This window comes from Protopterus annectens, chromosome 10.part0 (assembly GCF_019279795.1).
Source record: "Protopterus annectens isolate FY-2018-M chromosome 10.part0, PAN1.0, whole genome shotgun sequence".
NCBI classification, from domain to species: Eukaryota; Metazoa; Chordata; order Ceratodontiformes; family Protopteridae; genus Protopterus; species Protopterus annectens.
Window position 1 is genome coordinate 1,634,798,662 of NC_056744.1, and position 24,582 is coordinate 1,634,823,243.

A 24,582-nucleotide genomic window follows, 5' to 3' on the forward strand; every position below is an offset into this window, starting at 1 on the left:
ATGGGCTATGACTGAATCATACTGGTACTTGTGGTCCAATGACTCGAGTGAGTGCATAATGTGATGGATCCTGGCTCCTGATAAGCAACTGACTGTGACTTTCCCCTTACTCGGCCTGGTGAGAGAGACATCAGTGTGTCTCACAGTTGAGTCTCCAATGACTAGAATGTTGGATTTTGTGGTGGCTCACCTTATGGCATTAGAAGTAGAGGCTTAATGAAATGTGACTGTGCTGATGTGGGTTTTGTTTTGAAAGAGTGCATTCTATGCTGCTGAGGGTATTTGTTATGTGTACTTCATCTAATAGGTCTTTGGGTTTTAGGAAGGTTAGATTTAAGTGCATCAGCATATGTGGGCCTATGTGTCTGCTTTGAATTGTGTGTGATGAGTGCAGTGTGTGCTCTACTGACAAACGTAGTGCCATTAGGAGTGCTTTTATGTGATAACTTTGACTTCAGTGACATTGTGTAAGTACATCTCTCACATACCATAGCAATTTGAGAATTAACTGATTGCCAGTAAACATGAGGAAATTTCTTCATTGCCTCAGGATGCTCATATCCACCAAGCTGGTTAGCAGAGATAGTGAGAAAGTTCATATCCTTGGCAACAGACCCTTTTTATTGATTAGACAGTTGGAGTGAGAATGCCAGCAGTATCCGGTTCGCAACTCTGGGGACAGTGCTTGTCACAGCAAACTAGCTGTCCTGTGTGCAACTAGGTATTGGTGAAATTTCATACGTGCCTTTACAGGAAGAATGCCAACTCAAGGTGTCTGTGGCTATACATGGCACTGCCAAACACTTGACGGGAAACTAATAAGTAGAGTCTGGTGATTTATGGATGAAGTATTTAGACAGATATTCTAAAGTTAGAAGTAAATCAAGCAGTACTTACTGAAAAAAAAAATAATTAGCTTGTCAAGAATTATGAAAAGAGGGGAGTTACCTGAATGGCTACTGCCTGACTACTATTAATGTTGGTCTCACCACAGCTTCACTCTGCTGGTACACAATGCTCCTTTGCTTCTTCTCTCACCAGAAGTAAAACAGTAGCACCAATCCCAAGATGAGAACCAGGAAACAGCCTGTTTGGTAATCCACAGTCTTGTCCCAGATGATATAAGGGTCTGTAGGCTTGTTATAGCCTTTTCCTGGTAGATGCCTTGAATCCAGTATACAAAACACAAGCGACAGTTGCCTTGACAGATGCCTTGAATCCAACCGGGAAGGCAAAGAAAGACACTCACTTCCCAACCAGAAATAGTCAGGAATCTATGCACTCTGCTCCTTCTGTTGCCAAAAGTAAAATATAAGCACAAATTCCAAGCTGGCTTCTATGAAGCATTTATTAGGCTTTCTGGTGATTAGCAGTCCCCATGAAATAATGTACAGATTTTCCTTCTCTCACAAGATCAGAACAGAAGCACTAATCTCAATACACCTACTGAGAGGCAGAATGTGGGGTCTCCAATAATTGGACTTGCAATAGATGTTGCAGATTTTAAATGAAAGATGGAAAATTGGTTAATATCCTAAGAGCTGCAGTGTTTACTAAGCAGTTAGATATGAAAGAGGGGGCAACTCAAGCTTTAGCTATCTAAGTGGAGAGCCACTAATTTTAAAAGAGCAAGACAGATTGGAAAGGGGTGGGCACCTTATATTCTGTTTCTATGTAATACAGTGATGGCCAATAAATTTAAATAGTTGAAGGGAACTGATTTCACAAAATGATAACTTTGTGCTTACTCGTGATAGCCAATGGAAGAGGAGAGGGAAGGAGATATGTGGTCAAATTAAGGTAAAGGGCAGGCAACTAAAAAGACAGCTGAGTTTAAAAATACAACAGTGCCAGGGTAGGAGAGTGGGGAAAACTTAATTTCTGCGTGACTCACAAGAGCTACAACTGTGGTCTCTTTCCTAGTTTAAATATGCAACTAAAAGCAGAATACAAGTAAAACACAGCGTAAAGAAAATAAATCACAATATACAAAACAGAAGAAAACAATAAAGCAATACAAATTAAAAGAAAGCAAAAACAAGCTAACCTTTCCCTCGCAGAAAGTTGTGGCAGAGTTTGTGTGAGCTTTTCTAGTAAAGCCTAGAAATGTTTTATTTTACTCCTTAAATAGGTTTAGCTCCTAGCTCCACCTTCAGTTCACAGGTAATTAACCTTAATTGACTTGTTATAATTTCTGTGTGACTCATAAGAGACACAGCTCTGGTCTCCTTCTTATTTTAAATATGCAATTAAATGCAGAATACAAGTAAAACACAGCATAAAGAAAATAAATCACTATATACAAAAACAGAAGAAGGAAATAAAACCGTACAAAATACAAGAAAACAAAAACAAACTAAACTTTCCCCTCACAGCAAGTTGTGGCAGTCTGGGTGAGCTTTTCCAGTATGGAATCCAAGGGCATTCTGTGGGTCTGGCTGTAATACCATTTGCAAGGGATTTTTTTATGGTATATCCCATATCCCCTCCCCTGTGGTCTCTCAGTTGTCTCCTGAGGTCAGGTGTGTAGTGAGGATATGTTAACATATTTCCCTGTCTCTGCAGCATCTCAATGTCCCCACTCTAATCCATTTTTTGGACTTTACCCCTCCTCATGTTCCCAGCCTTCACCAGAATCACTATGGGGGGAATGCCCTCAAGAAGCCCACCATTCCAGGGCTGGTAGCACCCAACCCTCCCTCTCACTCAGTCAGTCATCAAAGCTGCTAATTGAACCCAGTGTGGCTGGGCTGTATTCAGGGATTTATCCCTCTACACCACAGGAGGAGAATGAGGTGAGTGTTTTTCATAGATATTTAAAACTTATTTAATTATAGTACACATCAGAACCCTTGAGCAGCACTTCTATAGAGCTTACTTTAACAATACATAATAGAAGAAGTATATGAAGTTGTGTTGATGACTGTCCACACATGGGAAGCAAATTATAAACAAGTGTGCCAGTGCTGAACATTTTAGGGTGACTTCATTTATTTCACGTCTGTCTTACTCCTGCAGCTATTTCTGGTACTTTATCCTGTCCATTTTTTTCTGTTTCTTTTTTTCTTCTTTGTTGCAGCTCACTATTTATTTGCCTTGTGTCATCTTTATTACACATTATATCACATGACATTGATATAATCTACTTTGCAATACTTTTCCTTGACTTCCACTTCCTTTCAGTTTTTTAACTCAGTTCTGACTGCTTTTACTATAGTAATATGTAAGATGGATTCCTTATTGACAAGCCACATATTTGTAATCCATGATGCAAATAAAGCTAGAAAAATAATATAGAGGCAGTAAAATGGGTAAACTAAATTAGTTATCAGACAACCAGATTAAAAGACAGACTGAGAAATGGGCAGGTAGCTGGACAAGCAGGTGAACAACAAAGATTTCTAGGGTGGCAGTAAACATGGTCCTTCTACTCAAAGCAGACTGGTGCGCAGGCTGCAGAGAAGCAAGATGCTTGATTGTGGCACATATAGTTAGTAGCTTGGGTGAATGACAGAGTTATGGGGATGGTTGAGTTTTACCATTTCATGGAGGGAGGCTGATCTTGAGGGTGTTCCCCATGCAGGAAAGCAGAGGACAATCTGGTGAAGATTTGGGGTAGACAGCAAGAAGGCAAAAGGAAACAAGGGTGTCCAGCACAGAGATGGACGGACTGCATGAAAGAAAATGTGCAATAGTCAGGCAAGACCCTGGAAGAAGGTAGAACACTGTCACTGAATAGAGAAAGATGGTGACCGTTAATGCAGTAGCTCAACCCCCATGTATAAAATGGGGTAAAAAGGGACTTATGATGATGACATATAACCAACAGAATGGATTCATAATCAGTAAGGTTGGTGAATGGAGATTGCATGATGACAGTGATTTGCGCTCTTTCTTTGGGAATGGTGGACTGATTACATACGTACCTCCTGGCAGATGTTAAGTTGATGAGTAACAAATGATAGAACTGCATCTATATATAGAAAAAGAGAGGGGCATGTGCTGTAAAAGGGATTCACTTTAGAAGCTCGAATTCCCAAAAACCCGAACTTCATATGGTCGAGACCATAACTTTGATTTTTGGAAACTCAAACTCCTAAAATGAAACGTAAAAAAAAAAAAACAAAAAAAAGTCAAACATCGCTTTTGCAGGGCGGCTTCGCCCATCTGCACCCCCCACACCCCCCTACTTAAATATACCAACTCAGAGATCGCGCTACAGTGGGGAAAAGGGAAATCACCCATTTTGTGCTGTATGTGGAAACGCAATATGGGAGATTTCCTGTTTCCTGTCAACATCGCAAAAAAATGAAAACATTACTTACACACAGAGCATACAAAGATCCTTGCCCCTGTGTGAAAGTAATGTTTTAAGGTAAGTAAAGTGTTATTTTTTAACACTTTACACATTCGAGTTAATGAAAGCTTGAGCATATGGCCTCAACCTTATGCAATTCGAGCTTTCAGTAATTCGATTATGTAAAGTGCTCCCCAGTAAAAGACATGCAACAGTGCACCACCGCTGACTGCACAAATGGGAGGGGAACAAAGGCGTAAGAACGGGAATGACAGCCTCATGAATCACAGTTCTCAAGAACTGCTTTCCCTCTAACTACTGCGGTCAACCTAGTGAACCCAAGGACTGACATCTACAATGTCTGAATGTGGGATTTGTATTCCCTTCCCTTTAACACTAGCTAGGATTACTGTTCAGAACTTCATTGGGAAAATAGAGTACTACACCATGGATATAGCCACATCTATGGAAACATACACCAGCTTCCAGAATGTAATTTCAACTTCCCGAAACATAGACCCTCTTATCCCAGATAGTGCATATTTTATAACATATATTTTCCCTACTAAAAGGGGAAACATTGGAAATCACAGGTTTAATAGGCACACTTAATCAACTAGATATTTGAAAAAAACAACAATATATATATATATATATATATATATATATATATAAATAGAATGTTATTCTAAAATGTGTATGCAGTGGTATATTTGGTATGCACTTGGCTGTACCCATGTCCTGAGGTACGTCATAGCTGAAGTAACAATTGTGGGGAGGGAGCCACTTTATTGAAAAATACTATGGGTTAACATCTGAAACACGGAACTGCTGCCATGGGATGTGGTGTGTGTGTGTGTGTGTGTGTGTGTGTGTGTGTGTGTGTGTGTGTGTGTGTGTGTGTGTGTGTGTGTGTGTGTGTGTGTCTAGGAACAGAGAGATTATAGACATGGCCAATATGATCAGTACTTAGTATTTTGCAATACAATATTATGTTCCAAAGCTCAGATGTCTGCAACACAGACCACTAAGATGAAAATTATGTCAAAATCAACTTTTTAATCTCTGTTGTTTAATGTTTCTTCTCCTTCCACAGTATGGGATGATTTGCCTCTTTATCTCCAACATTATTTCTATTACCAGAATATCATCACAGCTTACTTTTACCCTTACAATTTAGAAATGTTAAGTTTTAGAATCCCATGTTTTAGAACTCGTAGACTCGTATATATTAATTTTGGCACTAGCCTTTAAGGGGATTTTAAGCCACTAGAAGTCACAACCCACCATGAAGTGGAATGTATTACATTATCCTGGTTCTTTTGAATGGTATTTTACTCAGTGTGTACTGAAAAACTGCCATGAATCATGTTAGATTTACTGTTTCCTTTTTTCACAAAGACAAACGTATCATTATAGTCAGCCTACTAAGTGTATTGTATTGCCACATTTTAGTTCTTTTTCTGGTGTTGTTGATGCAGCTGTTTGAATGAAGTGATTAGAAATTCTGGGTCAAATAAAACAAAATGAATGAACAAAGAAATAAAACATACATTGGCCACCATCAGTGCTTTTCTTGGCTTTCAACAGGGTAGAGTGCATTGTCTATTGTTTACAATACTTCATACCACACCTGTGATGTACCTCACTTTCTGTTTGATGATGTCACATTGTACGCACCTGTAGTTCTTCCCTTAGAGGTAAATCACTGCTCTGTTGTCTGATTTGTTTCTGTGGTATCTGCTGTCACAGCTTTATTTCTTAAATCATTGTTCATTCTCTCACAGAAGGAAAAGTGTGCAACCACTGGTTAGCACTTCCTGTAGCTTATGTTTACTGCATCAGGTTTATGTGTTTGTGTGTATTTCAAATAAATTGAAAAGTGATCTGTGCTTTTTACTGTTCATGTAGTTGCAATGCTTTCTTTGTTCACAGAGAACAGCAGTTTAAACTGTACTGAATGGTATATTTAGAAGTGGAATTTGTAATGCAGACCAATATTTCATAGTACAGTATATGTTGCAGCAGGCAGGTAACCTTGACCTGAATTACAAAATAATTGTGTGTGCCTGAAAGAATGGTGTTGGCATTTGAGACCCTGATATATTTCCTTTTTTTTTTTGAGAAGTTAAGTACTCAGTGCAAGTAACATAAGAACTGTATCACATATGATGTGTGATCTGGTTTCATACCAAAGGAATAAAATGACTGGACTGGAAACATTAATCATACTGTGGTTTATTGGGAAATGAGCTGTCAAAAGCACAGACACACATCTTCAGTCTCCTTTCTCCTTAGCATACTGTTGGAGAATTCCATACCCTGATAATAATATTCCACATCCTACAGATTTAGATGTAGACCTACATCCTCAACATTTTCAGCTTAGCCCCCCTAGCTCATATATTAACGCACCTGATACAATGCTGTTTTTATGCCCAGTTTAACTTATTAACAGCTCACCATTTTGTGTGTGTGTGTGTGTGTGTGTGTGTGTGTGTGTGTGTGTGTGTGTGTGTGCGCGCGCGCGCCTGTGTGTTTGTTTCATAAAATGATGCGGTCAAAATGTTATCATTTCAGGATCATGCACTTAACCTCAACCAGCTTGCATCTGCTTTAGTGGCATCTCATTTTGCTTCATTGCAAATATCTGCAACAACGATGTCTGTAGATTAATGCTTCATTGCAAACATCTTTAACAACGATGTCTGTAGATTAATCTTCTTTTCATACCTACTATTTTTCACAGGCTATCAAACAGATATTACCAGAATGTGACTAACTGACTTATTATTACATGGTTTGCCTCATTCTGATGAGGATTATTGTTAGTAATAAAGTGTTTCTGCACCCCATGGGTGTACGTAGGCTGAGTGGGTGTCCTGAAAGGTCAGTTTATAAGCCACAGTGCATCCAAAAATGCTATTTTCTCAGGATTAACTGTTGCTGGTTATTAAATTAGACCACAAAGTGCCTCATTCAGCCAATCTTAAGCTGTGTCCTCCTTTGATAATATTTCATATAGCCCTTGATGAATGAGACTTAACCACTCAAGAAAGCTCAAACACATTTGCTCATTGATACATCACACACACACACACACACACACACACACACACACACACACACACACACACACAAATGAAACACATTGTTATAGTAAAGAAGGAAACTATTATAGAACATATGTTGTTTACTATCATAAAATCTGCAATTAATCCTTACAAAATGAGTACTATGAAGTTCATTTTCTGCAGCTGGAAAACCGATCTGTGCATTAATTTTCCTTTTTCTGATAGTATTTAAACCTAAGGAGAGCAGCATTATTTAAGAGAACCTGCTAAATAAAATAATTTACTTAACCTTTAAAGCACTTGATCATGGTATTTGCTGCCTCTTGCTGAGATTATGACGTTGGTAAAGATGTGCAAACTGCGTCATAGTTTGTAAAGAACTAAGATATATTCAGTTTAAACAGTTTCATTAGGGATGCTTTGTATGAGGTCCCAGGAATGAAACTGTGGAAATCGTTGAAGCTATATGGGGTACCGGATTAAAAATGAATAAAAAACACTTTTATTAAATGATGAAAATGACAGTTAATGTTCAATTTGGTATTTTTAGCTTCATGTATTTCTAATAATAAATTGTATGCACAAGGATGAAAATATTTTATGGAAGATATTCAGAAGGACATGTGGTAAATGGGAAAAAAGATGACATATCAACAGTGTACAATAGTAAATGAGTGCAAAAACAATGTTACAGAGAAAAGTATGGAAAAAGATACATAAAATAGAAGAACATAGTATGAATACTCTGGGAGTATACATTATTTTATGCCAGGGGTGGGATTTTTTTTGATAGAATATAAATGACAACATTTTAAGAAGACAAAAAAATCTTAATAGTTCACGTCAATGGGTTTCCTTGGAGTTTATGTGTGGAGAAATAACAGTTAAATTACAGATGAAGTACAAGTCATTATACTGAACCTAGTAAAATGATATAGTAGGAAGGAAAGAGTGGAGCATTACTTTTTTTAAATGTAAAAGCATAAAGGATTTTATGATATCAGGAGGAAGATTTTTGATTGTAACAAGCTGTATAATTGTAACAAGCTGTATAATTTATCTGTGAAGTATATTATGGAAAAGGTTTGGATAAGGAAAGGAAAAAGGCAGGTTTTGTTTTGCTATAAACTCAGAACCTTCCTAACTCTATGTCATGACTCTGCAGTTAAGTTACATTTGGAACTGTGTTGCCTGGTGATAAGTTGTTTCCACAGGGCTGCCAGTTTCCGGAAATCATATCTGTGGGAGCCTATTCATAGTTATTGTGCTCCATGAAGCAGAGCTGGTACACCACAGAACATCATAGCAACACTGTACACAATTTATAAAAGGCTTTAACAATGTAGCAAGGCACCATATGCAGTCCTTCTCCATTTTGTAAATGTACTACTCCATGCATGGAGTATGAAATCCAAATATCCCTCCCCAGGATCATACACAATTCACAGACACCACTCCAGCTGCATACAGTCTGGTCTCATTGGGCTAAATTGTGGCACCTGATATAAATACGTACAGATGGAATAGTGGTTGAGTCTACACCAGTTCTCCTTCCATTCTAACATACTTCGCAACCACCAAAGCTTAGAAACTTTATCAGCATTAATGAGCAAGTCTATCAGTGTAGTATTAAAAAAGAGAAAAATATAAAAAAAAGAAGAAAGAAAATGACTTATTTGTATGGTAGCAGAAGAAAAATCATACTGGCGATGGAATCCCCTGTGGTACAAGCAAAATTGCTGCCACAACCACACTAGTCCCTATCCCCATCAATGATAGAAAAGAGTTTCAGCCAATGGGGGCACTCACTGCACAGGATTCTTCATATTAGTATTAAGGTGTTGATGTACCATAGTACTCAGTCATGGCAACAGAGGGAGGAACTTTATAAATCACTTCCTGACATGACTACAAAACCAGAGAGCAGGCTTGGTTTGCTACCAACTTTCTGAATCATTATGTACAGTCTTTAAAAGGAATTTCAGTTGTTTTTTCATCCACAGCTCTGAATGTAGCTTGAGTCAGTTTTATGCCTCACACTATCAGAACACAGACAACAATAACATGCACAATCCATTTAAGGGACTGCCCACAAAGTTTGCAAATATCAGGGTCCCTCTACTTCGGAGTAAAATGTCCAAACTGCTTTCTCACACAGGTTTTAGACTCCCCAGATTGTGGAATAGACTGCCCATACATGTCAAGCAGAGCACCTCTTTGGCCCTCTTCAAAAGGAACCTTGATGATTGGATTAGAGATAGGAAGTTCACCCCGGGGATCACATCAGTCGCCCTGCTAGACAGGGGTCCAGGGAAGTAAATACTGTGGGAAGAAATACCCAGGGAATTGTTATAGCTAGACTTGTATAGGCCCTAGGGTCGATAACTTAGTACCAACCTATGAACCTAAATGTCTGATGCCTGTCCTTTGTCCCTTAAAAGAATAAAAAAATAAGAACAATGCATAAAACCAGTACTGATGTCATTTGTAGGCACTGTGATGCTGTAAGGATCATGCTACTTTGTTTTCTAGGAAACCATCCAAATTAATACATAGGAAATATAAAGTGTTTTTGATTAAAAGCCCTACACATAAATGCTGATTCATATGGTTTGTTACTGTCTTTATTTACGTGAACATTAATTAGATGATGAAAGTCTGATTGTTTTTAAATACACACATGGTTAGGGTACAAATGTAAACAAATATACCCACAGCTGTAATAGCCAAGTTGTGCTAAGTCACGCACTGGAAATTATTGTTCATAATCTTGATTACAATTTCTGTTGACATAATTTCATTGGATATGCATTCTTGCCATCTGTTTGTCTCAAAGGATTGAAAATGGGGTACAGTTTCTCAGTGAAGGTGCTTGTGAAGGTGTAAATTGGCAAAAGGTTATCTGCATCATAAAATGAAACCTTCCCTTCTTCATACTCCAGAAAGACTCTGATCTTCTGGGGATTCCCACAGATGTTTAGTACGACATATGAGGTTTCACAAGCAAAGTATTCATTATTCTGCAACCACAGAGTCCAGAATCCATTAAGTGGCTGGGCGTAAATATTTCCTTTCCTGTTGCAGGACTCTGTGGCCACACCCAAGCACCAAGCAGTCTTATTACTGACCCCCACCTCCCAGCAGTACTTCCCTGATGTGAATCCCTCAGATGCCATCACATACAGATACTTAGTAAACCTCGCAGGGTTGTCAGGCAGTTGTTGCTTTTTGCCACTGTGTCTCACACTGGCCTGGTCTTCAGACACAATAAGTTCCGGGTGAGCTGTATCTGGATCTAGTTTCAGAGATGACAGAACTGCAAAACATAAACTTGATTAATATAGCTCACATTTTATAAACAATAAACAAATAGATAAATAACCACATAATTATTTACCATTATGAATAAAGCAGCCATGCACATGACACATGGCACTACTGTATCATTCATATACTCTATGCACAAATGCATGCAGATATGCTGACTAAGAAAATGATGTAATGCAATGCAGACAAGTCTGTATAATCCAACTAAATTTACTTAGGAACAACAACAAACATAGCTATCAAAATAAAAAAAAAATAAAAAAAAAACATTTTAAGCTTATTTACAGAGGTGGGTTTATATGTCAGGGTGCAGGCTGAAACTTAATTGGTTAGCAGGACTTTGTGCAAGCTGTCAGTCTCTGCTTGGTGGTCAGTGGCTTTCATTGCCCTTCCAGAAGGAGCAGCCTGTCTACAATCTTCTCTACCAGGTGGACAAAAAGAAGGTTCACTTGTACAAGGCCTGAGACTGCAATAGATGTTGTGGAATGGGGTAAGAACGTTCTGGCCTTCATGTTGCTGTTTCCTTGTTTTGCAAGGCATCTGTGTAGCATGGCCACAGTGGTCATTCTGTTGTGTTTGCAGTGGGTTGACACAGTGGGAAGATAGCTGCGAAAATGTACCACAGACAGTAACATGAGATATGAGTAACAAAAGGACCACTTACCACAAAGACCTGACAGCTGCCGGTTTTCTGCCCATCTATGGGCCTTAGTGTCCTCTGCTAAGCCTGCATGTCCTATAAATGAAACTAGATCATAACTATATGGCCATAAGATTTACACTTCCTAGTTCCCACATGCTTATAGGAACTATATTCTAAGCTTATAGACTGAACTATATAAAGGCCTCCTCTGCTGCTTTCAAGGGTATCAGTGAAAACTGTTCATATAGGTGCCACCACGTTACCAATGTCTGTATACAGTAAAGAAATTAATGGAACATGTGCTGTGTACGCCATGGAGCACATGTACAAAATGGCTTCACCCACCATTGCAGTATCAGTATGACCAGCTAAAGTTGTACACATGCAGTACCCTCAGAGATGCACATATGTGTCGTGATACATGGGTCACTGCATGTATCCAGCAACAGCCCAAACACAAATGTCCAAACAATAACCAGCAGCTTTCACAACGACTTGTCAGATGAGCATGCTGTACTGATAGGATATGGCCTGTATGAACATTAAAGTTACTAGAAAGTGTAGCATATAAATTGTTATGCTTACTAGACATAGTTGGTCTGTCTTGTGTGACCAGCTCCTCCCACTGACACAGCTATACTCGTTAAATCATCATATCTATTGCATTTGCTGCTAGTCAGAGTAGATTATTTGTAGCATAGATGATAAATTTGAAGTTAAACTGTCCTATGTAATGATTTTCTTAAAGGATACTTCACAGACCGGCAGGAACCAATCCTTATAATCTCTGTGAAGATAATATAAGGTCATTTCCTTTTTGCACCACATAGTGGTGCACTTTTTGTGCAAATGTTGCAAAGTGTAACTTCCATATTCACACTTTGGTGTTCCTAGGCGTGCTAATCAAAACAGTGGCTAGTTCACATGTGATACTACCAAGTGCTCTGTTAGGAGCATACAGCTGATGCGAGTGCTATTAGTGCTGCTGTGCTAGTTATTATGAAACAATACTTTGAACACCCCACTGAATGTTTCCTGAAGTACTACATGGTACACAAAAATGATAAGATGTAGGCTATGCAAACCATGCCAGCATGGATATCTGCAACTCTGGAACACCTTACATGTGCTGTTAACTATTAATGAATTCAGACAAATTCAAGTCAGATGATCCAGATTACATATGAGTGGGACATGTCTGTATAAAAGTATACAAAAAAGGGTATTTGTGTTGGACTGCTATCCAGGTATTTGCATAGAAGTGATAGAAGGCTACATGCCTCCATTCTCACAGATGACTTCATTCTATGCCTAACTACTTTGGTTTCTACCATACTGTGCTATTATCACACCGTTCTGATATGACTAGAGCAAGAGTGCAGAATATGACTTCTGTTACATTGCCAGACCAGTGCTAAACTATGCTGTAGAATATTCATGCCTTTCCTGTGAATCTTATTATTGTCAATATCTGTACCTGTATGTGTGTTGTTCAGTTAGTGAAACATTTAAACTGGTTCATAATATTCATAGTAGGAAAAGGAGAAATGAGATGGTTTCATTCTGTTGCATAATTCCATGTATCAAACAGTGTGCTGAGCTGTGCCTTCTGTCTCTTATGTTTTGAAGGTTGTACAATGGCAAGTGGCAAGAACCCAGCAGCAAGAAAATGTTATTGCTGCAGAAAATGACATCCTGCTGTAAGGGAGTCTGATCTCTATGTGGTTGGTGGGAGAGGTGACCAAATATGCAGTTGGTCACTATGGCAGGACTATCATGCACTGCTTCTGCAACATCACTGACATGACTGACCATGCCTCTAAAAAAGGCATAGGGATATTAATGCAGCAAGGAATGTTACAGGTGGAAGAGGGCCAGTGTGCTGGGGTTAGAGGACATCAGTGCAGCATGGAATACCACAGGTGGGGTAGGCCATCAGTTAAGAAGCACAAAGACCCCAAAGCTTTCTTGTATCACTGTAATGGTCAGATGGTGGTTTTGATGCTGAGTTGGGGGACTGAGGCCTCAGACTTCCCACGGTGATCAGTCTTGAAAGGGCTGCACTTACCACTTTAAAAAGATGTATTTAGTGCAGCTGTGTCCAGTATTTTTCTCCTTTATCCTGCACCCGGTGCTTTTTTACATGGTACTTCAAGACTACAAGTTGAGTGTTCATCTTACCTAAGCAGGCACTGGAAACTGTATAGTATATATTATTTTTGGCCTTGCATTCATCACAAGGTGGGAGATTGGCATAATGGTTAAGGTGTTTACCTTGCAGACAGAAGGTCCAGGGTTTGATTCTCACATGGGGTAATTGGCTAGGCTTAAAATGGCCCTTTAGGGTACTTGGCCTAGTATGACCCTATGAACACATTTACTTGGGGTGACATAATTTCAGGTACTGTTAACGTTATTATTTAACATGTCACACTGTGGCTGGGGATGTTGATGTATATTCCAATATCCAGGACTTCTGGCATATAATTAATTTGGCACTACTGAATTGTCTGATGATGCTGTCCATATGCTGACACCACCCACTGACAGTGCGGACACAATACATGTGGCTGGGCAAATACAGAATGTGGGAGCACTTTCTATGCAGTCGCAGGGCAGTGGAACTATGACAGATGTGTGAAAAATTAATATGACCTTGTATTAGCTGCATCTTTGAACCACGGTTCCTATGTAAGGGAACATACAGAACTGGGTATCAGTGCTGCATTTGACATGGGTAGACTTCCTGTCCAACTGCAATCTTGAGATCTGACATGGGTGCACTTCCTGTACAACTGCAATGTTGAGATTTAACATGGGTACACTTCCTGTACAACTGCAATCTTGAGTTACTATCAAGGGTTGATTCTACAGCATATATGCAGATGTGCAATGGTCATTGTAGATCATGCAAATGACAGGGAGGAAGTGATCACCCACACTCAGTCTCCTGCCATCCAGGGGCTGACCACCATGATCTGCATCATGCACTAAGGTGCTAAGCAGTACTGTTTTGACTAGGTGAGCTTCATGGTGCCATTCATGACCAGCACGTCCTCTAGTCGCTGCACCCTCAGAATGGTGTCACACAACACCAGACCTGACAGACTTGGCAGGAGCAAACATGGATGGATGAGATCATGCATCTGCAGAGGATGGAGAAAGACAAGGTGCATTGTCTGCATCTACAGCTAGGAGTCCTGCCACCCCATCTAAATGGCCAGACCCATGGTTCTGCATCATTGTGCTGCACAGTTGCATGCCACTCCCAAAATGGAGCATCATATAGTGTGATGTCTAAACAATTGCCATCTTCTGTGTTGTACTAGAGCATCCCTACATTTCACAGTGTAATTTCTGGTAACAGAAGGCCCAGTAGAACACCTCACGGGGGATACTCAGTGGAACATCCCAGAAGACATCTCATGGAACACTGATGAGCATAATCTACTGGATGTCTCCTAATGACTGTGTAGCACACCTCATGGACAGACACACAACCAATGTACTACATCATGTGTGCATATTTTACCTAGTTCATTGTGTGTTTGCTTCCTGGCTTAGTTTGGTGTGTCTGCATCACCTAAGTAAATGATTATACTTAATCCAAGTGACAGTTTTGTATTACTACACAATGCACAGGATGAACAGAACATTCACTGCACCACATAACCTGCACTGGTTTCAGCATGGCCTCTCCTATACAGTATGCATCTGCTATTCTCTGTGGCTTTGCTTTTCTCTAGCTTCACAATATACAGATCTGCATCAGACGAGAGAACACCAGGATGTAAAATTGATTGGTATAGTGCACACTTTATAAACACTGAACAAATAGATAAATAATCACATAATGCCAGTTTGCTTTTGCATCTTGTATTGGGCTCTGAATCCATGAGAGGAGGAAATACATGTAGAAGAATAACCAGATAACACAGCTGATTCAATGAAGTAGCACTTCCAAAGTTTAATAAAACAGCATAAAAAATGTTAAAAACATTCAAGAAAAAGACCAACGCTTTCACACCTATCCAGGTGCTTCTTCAGATATAATAAAACAGGCATAGAATGCTTCTTAAATACACACAGTTTCAGGTCTACCTCTTAAGGTCACGTGACCTAAGCAGTGGTCTTAAAGGAATAGAATCATTTAAACCCTTCCCTCTGTCACCTTGTAATTCTAAAATCCATTTAGTTTCAATACACTCTGTTTTAGTTTTAATTATCACCATCTGTAATGCTGACATTAAAAAGTTGTAGCACAATAAACTGAAACTTATGAGTACTTCCAGTAACTAAAATATGTTTTGACAGTGCATTTCTTTTATCTTTCCTAGACACATCATAGATGTGTTCACATACATGGTCTTTCAAAGCTCTGTTAGTTTTACCAACTTATAAACTTTTACAAACAGTGCAGTTAGCTAAATAAACAAGATTACAGCTCTTAAAATTTGCAAAGAAATTGACTTTATAAACCTGCTTAGTCTCAGGATGTTCAAATCTATCAGTAGTTTCAATAAACTGACACATATTACAGTCTCTACAAGGATATGTTCCTATTCTATTAGTAATCCTTGGTTCTTCTGAACAGGTTTATAGCACCACATTTTTATAAAGAAGTATTGTTCTTATTGCCTCACAGCAAGAGGTTCTCCTGTTCGATTCTCGGCTGGAGTGCCTTCTGTGTGGAGTCTGCATGTCCTCCTCGCGGTCGAGTGGCCTCCGAAAGACATGCGTGAATGGGCATGCCTTCGCTGAATGTTGGGCGTCAGGCTAGCAACTCGGCACCATAAAAATCGACTGCCAATCATTAGCGGACCGGAGTTCCGCTGTGGCGACCCCTAACTGGGAAAAGCCGAAAAGACAAACATTGTTCTTAAAAATATTTAGGAACCTCACCTGACATAATTTTGTTTCTATCATCACATGTAAGGACATGCCAGTGTTTTTTTTTAAATAAGTTCACAGACAGAGCTAACATCATTTGAGAAGGTAATGCTCATTCTCAAGAGTTTCTGCTTGTGACACCCTAGAACTCTTAGCCTCATACAGAAAAATAACAGATAGAAAGCAGCATATGGACAGAGAAATTCCAAAAATATCTATGGAAAGACATTCAAATAGAAACAGATTATAAACCCTTGCAAGAGAAAGAGCTGTGAGAATTGTCATATTGTAGTTTCGTTATGTAAAAGTACTTTACTGCAGGGACTCGGTCTCTCATAAGCTCAGATAACCATGAGCACAAGGCTTATAAGTACATTACCTACTTCATCAATGCTGCTAATGCAGGGTAATCAATATAAGTGACAGAAATGCTGGAAAGAAATTGTGAGAAGCAGAAATACTAGTCTAGTAGAATTGGAATAAGACTATAGGATGTATAGGTTGGGGACAAAGTAAGAATCCCTGCCATGGGTATGTGTTCAGTCCAAACCTAAACTAATTAGTAAAGCAGCTGAGGCAAGACTGTACGTAGCTCATGGCAAAGATGGTAGCTGTAGAAAAGAAACCACAAATTTCAACATTTCAAAAGACTGCATATCTCAATATGACCTTTCTCTAAACTAATATTAGCTAGATGTACCTCCATGATAACAAATATGAACAAATTTATTGTATGTATTGCAAATTATACTTGTGCAGCTTTTTTTTTTTTACAGATGTAATACCAACAAAGGTTTTGTTGATATAATGCATATATAATACTCGTCTGATTTTTATGCTAATGTATTACTTGGAGCTTTTCTCCCCGGGCCTCCACTGAAAAAGGGCACATGTCCAGCTGGACTTTCCCGGAAAACAAATGTAAAAATAAATAAAATAAAAATAAATTTTAGCTGCCCCAAACTAAGCTTTAAAAATAAACTTTTATTTACTTATTTTAGCACCTTTATTAGATTATCCCTTAAGGCACAGACAAACTACATTAGCAGACAACAAAACAAACCATATTAACATTTTTCCATTTATATACACTACACATGACATAGGTTCATAGGTGTTGTGACACCGCAGCACTCACCCAGTAATCATGGAACCTCAATCCTCAACACTGGCAACAGTGGGGGAACATATACACTGGGAGGATGACAAGTACACACACAGTAAAGTGCAATTTCCCTTAAGAGCACACAGAGACCACAGTCAGTTTGGGGCTGGTTTCTCCCTCTTTCTCCAGATCCCCAGTAAGACTCCCCACTGGCCAGCTATAGGTTCATAGGTAGGTACTAGGCTATTGGCCCTAGGGCCTATATAAGCCTAGCCAAAAAGGTACCCTGGCTTTCGTCACCCAAGAAAATTATTTTCCTGTGCCTGTGTCGAGCAGAGCCACAGAGGTGATCCCAGGGGTGAATTTCCTATTTCCTCATCCAATCATCAAGATTTTTCTTGAAGAGTGCTAATGAGGAGCTTTATTTGATATAGATAGGTAGTTTGTTCAAGAGTATGGGAAGTCTCTGGGACAGAACTCTATCCCTCCAGCATGTTCTGTTTATTGTGGTGACAAGGTTTAGGTCCCTAGAGCATGTAGCTCAGAGGGATTGGGATTTCTTTAAGTGGAGCATGTCCAACAGCTCTGGGTCTGACATAGCTTTGTATGTTAGGCAAAGATCACCTTTGGGTAGGTGATATGCGATGGAGTAAAGCTGGAGTTTTTTGAGACGATCTGCATACAGCATCTGTTTGAGGCCAGTAATTCTCTTTGTGAGGTATTTCTGCAGCCTTTCCAGTTGTTGTAGATGTCTTGTGAAGTACATACCAAAAGGGGCATTGTACTCTACAATGGGTCTAATGAGTGAGGAGTAGAGGGGAACAATGACCTCTGTTTTCCTGGATGAGAAAACTTTTGTGATGAGGTGTGCCACGTAACAGGATTTCCTGACTACTGTGGTGATGTGATTATCAAAGGAGAGACTACTGTCCACTTATGTCCCAAGGTCTCTTATCACACTTTTGGTGTTAAGTAGACTACCACCTATGTGGTAGCTCACGGGTACAGAGTTTTTACCACAGGGGATGACAATGCACTTTTTGGCATTGAGCTTGAAGCCGTGGCTTTGACACCAGGCGTTTGTCTCCATGAGGCCTTTTTGTAGGATGTCCACATCATTAGGAGTTTTGATTATGGCTCCTAGCTTGCAGTCATCTGCAAACTTCATTAGCCAAAGACCTTCTGTGTTAGCCTGTACTTCAGAAAAGTAGATACCAAACAGGACAGGACCCAGAACTGAACCCTGTGGTACTCCACTTGTCATTGGTCTGAAGTTGGATTTGGAGTCTGCTACCTTCACACTTTGGGTTCTGTCAGTGAGCCAGTTGGCAACCCATCTTGTGACATAGGGATTTACACCTAGTTTAGTGAGTTTATCTATAATTCCAGAGTGGGGGATGGTGTCAAAAGCCTTGGCGAGAACCAGACAGGCTGTGTGAACCACCTAACCCTTTTCTATGGCTTTGGTGACTGCTTCAAAGAAGCCTATCATGTTTAGGAGACATGATCTGCCTTTTACAAACCCGAACTGGGTGGGGTCCAGAGTCTGGAGATTACCAATGTCTTTGTTTATAAGATCCGTGACGATACATTCCATGGCCTTGCAGACCAGGCTCATTAGGCTAATGGGGCGGTAGTTCCTGGGGTTCATGGTGGCTCCCCCTTTGTGGAGTGGGATAACCGTCACTGTGCACCATTCAGTGGGCACAAAGCCTGAGGTGAGGCTATGATTGAACATGGTGCTTAGATGGGGTGCCAGTTCATTCTGCAGTTCGTGCAGAACGCAGCCTGGAATGTTGTCAGGTCCCATGGATGCTGTGTTCTTGGCTTTGGAGAGTGTGGTTTTTACTTGTCCAGCTGTGATTACAGTAACTTTGCAATCTTCTGGTATAGCGATGGGCCCTTTAGGGGGTGAGAGGGGAGTAAAGTTAACACCGAACCTATCTGCCAGGATGTTGGCAATATCAGTTGGTTCTGTATATTTAGTGCCATTGTGCTGTAACTCAGAGCAGATCTGAGTGTTGTCATTGAGACTCTTGACATAGCTATAGAATGCTTTGTGGTTGTCTTTAGAATCAGTGGCAATTTTGTTTTCATAACTAGCTTTGGAGGATTTTATGAGGGATCTCAGCTTCTTACTGAGGCTGACCATTGAGTTCCTCCAATCATGGGATTTTACTCTTTTTTGCAACAGTTTCTTTCTTCTGTTGTAGAGTTTGTTTATGGCAGGGAACCACCAGATTGGCTTCCTTTTTTGGAGGCCAGCATCTTGGTTCTGTTAGGGATAGCACGATCCATGCACTCATGTAAGTGCTTATAAAGTGCATTTGTGTAGGATTCAGCAGTCGTACCTCTATTGTTCGTCTGCATGGGTGTCATGAAGTTTGCCACTTCTGTCTTAAGAAGCGTGAAGTTGGCTTTGGAGAAATTTTTTACAGTAGTTTCCCTAATGGGGTGGTGGGGGTAGGATGTGGATGTCTAGGGTGATTAGCTTGTGGTCTGATCTGACCAACGAGGATCACCGGTTACCCATGTTGGTAAAGACCAGGTCTAAGATACTGCTGACCCTGGTAGGGGTGTAGATAAGGTGATCCAAGGCATCAGAAATTTATGAATTCCAGAAAACGCTGAGGAAAAGAGTTGGTACATGAGTAGCTTTCCCAGTTAATGGTGGGGTAGTTGAAATCTCCCATTAGTAGGGTGTTGGGTTGTAGCCTAATATTTTCCAGTGTATCAAGAAATGAGGAGTGGGAATCCTGGGGCTTGGTGGGGGATCTGTAGCAAGTTACAATTTGGATTCCGGTCTTGCCCAGAGTTAGTTGCACTTGGATAATCTCAGATGCATTATGCTGAGCAACTAGCCTGGAGGTGTGGATATCCTTAATGAATATGGACACGCCTCCACCTTTAGTGTTTCGGTCCAGGTTAGGTGGCCGAAAGGTGTGGTATGAATTATAGCTTGGTAATACAGAGGTGCTCTCTGGAGCCTTGAATCAGGTCTCTGTCACTGGACAGATGTCGATGTTCTCCATTTTAAGGAGTGCCTCGAGTGAATGCATTTTGAGGTCTGAACTTCTAGCATTGAGTAGCATTACCCTCAGATTTTGCTTGCTTGTACCTATTAAGGTGGTGAATTTGTCATCTGAACCGTGCCTAAAAAAAGGCACTACAGGGGTGGCAAGAGCCTTAGCCATCCCAAGGGTGACAGGTGCAGGCCATCTCTGGCAAAGCATTGTGGTCTGTCGATCATGTCATCCCAGGCAGACAGATACTGGATCCCCTTAGAATGACAGACGCCAGAAGCTTAGCCAGTTGTTGAAGCCAATCATTTATAGAGTTGAGATCTCAACTGAGTGACCAAGCCAAGACCTCCACCTAACCAGTACTTTGTGTCCCTGCCCAAGTAACTGACACACACACACACTCTTTGAGATTTGATTTATATACAAACACACACACACCTGGGAAAGACTGGCACAGGTTTACTAGCAATGCCCTCTTCTGTGCAGACTATAAGGTAGTTATCACTGCCATCAGCCAACTCTTAACAGCTATGTTAAGTCCCTTAACAAAGGGTGTCCAATCTTGCTGTGTATTGTTACTTTTAATCCAAGTGGTAGTTAGACCAAGAGCAAGGCTATTAGGAGTAGCCTGCAGTGTCACCAAACAGATATGCAAGTACCCTAAGAGCTTAAATATGTCTCACAAATATCAGCCACAATGATACTGTCGGTTTAAATATATTTAATAATAAATAATAAAAGAACAAGAAAATACTCAGCAAATCATCACAGTAACTTCAGAGTTCAAAATCACAGGAAATATTTAAAACAACATTGCAGGACAGTCTCAAATAAATGCAGAAAACATCTAAGCTATATTTCACTGTATTCCTAACTGTATCTAAGAGAAATTATTGTACCCTAGTTAACTTAAATACAGAGCCAGGCAATAAAGATATGGTGAGTGAGTTTTCCCAGCTGATAGCATCAGGTCAAAGACAAATACAAAATGCTCAGCCTCTCTCTCCCAGGGACTTCTTAAATTAATATCAAATATTATTGCTGGGATATTTGCAGAATTACATAATTTCTTGTCATCTGACTTCAGTTCCCAGTCTCAAAAACAACCATTGAGGTAGCATTTAGCATTTACCTGTGGAAATACATAAACAAAGGCTTTTGCTTGGAGCTATGCAGCTGCTGGAAGTCATAAAGCAATAAAACACTTCCACATCTCAAGCCTAGTAATTACCTCTCTTTCAAAGACAATACAAAAAAGTAGTCATGTACACTTACCATAAATGTAGATGTTTGAGTGTATTCACTGTTGCAGTCATTACATTTGGGTTATATGCTTGCAGTAGCCCTCAGTCGACCTGATTATCAAAGTCTTGGGTCCTGCATCGGTTGTTGTCTCATCTTCTGTGACGTCAGGTAGTCAGGGGTATAAAGCATGCAGCCGACACCATTACAGCAGGTTTTTTTTGCCCTAGATGTCAGGTGCCCCCCTAATGGGAAGCAATTATATATATATATATATATATATATATATATATATATATATATATATATATATATATATATATATATATATATAGACATACACAATGGTATACCTCCAACAAAAAAGCAAATACACCAAAAAGCTTTTAAGCATAGTAAAGGAGAGTAGAGGTATAGCCAAAAGAAGTCAGGGGGCTGGAGGGAGGGTAACCAGGACTGCAACAGTGAATACACTCAAACATCTACATTTATGGCAAGTGTACACAACTGTACTATGCTCCTCATGTTTCACTGCTGCAGTCATCACATTTGGGTAGATTCCTACAGCTAAAGATGGGAGGAGGAATTTAGATAGCATTAGGACCAGCTATAAGGCCCTGCAAGACTGCAGTGGCAAAGTCAGCTCTGGATTTAGAGAAAATTGGCAAATGGTAATGCTTGGTGAAAGTATGTAGAGAACTCCAGGTAGCAGCTTCTAGGATGTCCCTGGTAGGGACACCCCTGAGAAAGGCTGTAGAGGTAGATGCAGCCCTGGTTGAATGGGGTCTAATCCCCTGTGGGATAGGTTTTCTATGGTGCTTATAGCATAAATGAATGCAATGGCCTATCCATTTAGAAATGGTTTGCTTTGAAATAGCATTCCCCTCTGCCCCTGCAGCAAATGCCACCAGTAGTTGTTCAGATCTCCTTTGAGGTTTAGTCCTGTCCAAGTAAAATCTAAGTTGTCTGTGCACATCTAAGGAGTGCAGTATCCGTTCCCCTTTGTTCTGTGGGTTAGAAAAGAAGGTTGTCAAATGAATGGACTGGTTAAGAGCCACACTGGATACCACCTTGTGCATGAAGGAGGGATTGGTCCTGAGGGACACCCAGTCTGCATGAAAGATGATGAAAGGCTCCACTGCCATAAGGGCCTGTAATTCAGATACCCTTCTTGCTGAAGTGATTGCTAAAAGGAAGGCCGTTTTCCAATAAAGGAATTTTAACTCTGCACTTGCAGCCGGCTCAAAAGGAGGAAGAGTGAGTTTTTCCAATACAAAGTTAAGGTCCCAGGCTGGAGTTGGGGCTCTCCTGGGTGATCTTAAGTTCTTGGCCCCTCTGAGGCACTGCTTGAGCACTGGATGAGAGAAGGAGGGTGGTTCTGTGTTGTAGTGAGCTGAAATGGTTGAGGTGTGAATTTTGATGGAGGAAAAAGAAAGACCCTTGTGAAGCATCTCAGTTAAGTATTGAAGAATCTGAGGTAAGTTGGATGTTGCTGTGGCCATCCCTTGAGTTTGGTTCCAGGCACAGAATCTTTTCCATTTTTCAGCATAAGATTTTCTAGTACTAGGCCTCCTTGCCTCCAAAATGACATCCAACACTTGTTTACTGAGGGATGGTAATGGAAAAATTAGGTAATTAGCCAGGCTGCCAGGTTCAGGGTTTGAAGCTGAGGGTGCAGAATCTGGCTCTCCTGCTATGACAGCAGGGTAGGGGTCTGAGACAGGTGCCATGGAGCCAGCAGTGACACACTGCGCAAGAGGGGGTACCAGTGTTGGTGTGGTCAGTCTGGTGCAATCAGTATCATCCTTGGTTTGTCCTGTTTGATCTTTAGTAGGACTTTGGAAAGGAGAGGCAGAGGGGGAAAGGCATAAACTGACAGATTTTTCCAGCTGAAGGACACAGCATCCACTTTCCAAGCTTGTTTGTGGGGAGTCCTTGTGCAGAATTTGTCCAATTGGTAGTTCTGGGGGGGAAGCAAACAGGTCTATATCTGGGCTCCCCCATTTATTTATCAACATGTTGAAAGTCTTTGGCTCCAGTTTCCACTTGTGTGGGTCCATGAGATTTCTACTTAGTTTGTCTGCCAGTGTATTTAGTTTTCCTGGTAGGAACTGAGCCTGTAGATGCACTTGGTAGCTCAAGGCTGTGTTCCACAAAGCCATGGCTAGTCTGCAGAAGGGGTAAGAATGGGTACCCCCCTGCTTGTTTATGTACCACATAACAGTGGTGTTGTCCGTCTTTACCATTAAATGTCCTGGAAGAATGTGGTCCTTGAAGGCTGTCAGAGCGTTCTGTACAGCTAACAACTCTTTTTGATTGATATGCAGGTCCATTTGACTTGGGCTCCATTTGCCCTGAATGCACTTTCCTGCCAGGTGAGCCCCCATGCATAATCTGATGTGTCTGTTGGTAGGATTTGGGTGGCAGGGGGTAGAGTGAATGGTAGTCCCTTGTGTAGGTGGCAGGCCTCTGCCCACCAAAGGAACTCTAACCGTAGGCAAAGTATGATAGGAATCATTGCTTCTAGATCCTGAGAATGTTGACACCATAGGCTTTTAGATAACATTGTAGTTTCCTCATATGCAGTCTTGCATATGAAATTAGTAGAATGCAGGAGGCCATGAACCCCAACGCTTGCAGTATTTGCCTTGCAGATAGCAGGGTCTTTGTGGCCATTAGTTTGAAGTAAGTTGTCAAATGAATTTATTTCTCTGGCATGAGGAAAGCCATCTGGGAAGTTGTATTCAAGCTTGCCCCCAGGAATATAATTTGGTGACAGGGTACCAGATGTGATTTCTTTTCATTTATGGTGTACCCCAGACAAGTTAGCACCTTTTGTACAAATGCCAGATGATTCAAAAGTATGTCATGGCTTTTTGCCTGAATTAGACAATCGTCCAGGTATGGCTATATTTGAATATTTCTTTGCCTGCAAAATGCAATGACTGGAGTTAGGCACTTTGTGAATACCCTGGGCACAG

At 40.4% G+C, this 24,582-nt stretch overlaps 1 protein-coding gene across 1 annotated transcript in view; it reads right to left on the minus strand.

The window, feature by feature from the left end:
• Window positions 1-9,979: 9,979 nt before the first annotated feature.
• LOC122813820 (zinc-binding protein A33-like) overlaps window positions 9,980-24,582 on the minus strand; it is a 66,617-nt gene continuing 52,014 nt past the window's right edge. Inside the window, exon 6 of the mRNA XM_044086347.1 lies at window positions 9,980-10,687. Coding sequence (XP_043942282.1) covers window positions 10,146-10,687 — 542 coding nt within the window. The 3' untranslated portion in view covers window positions 9,980-10,145. The remainder of the gene's footprint in view (window positions 10,688-24,582) is intronic.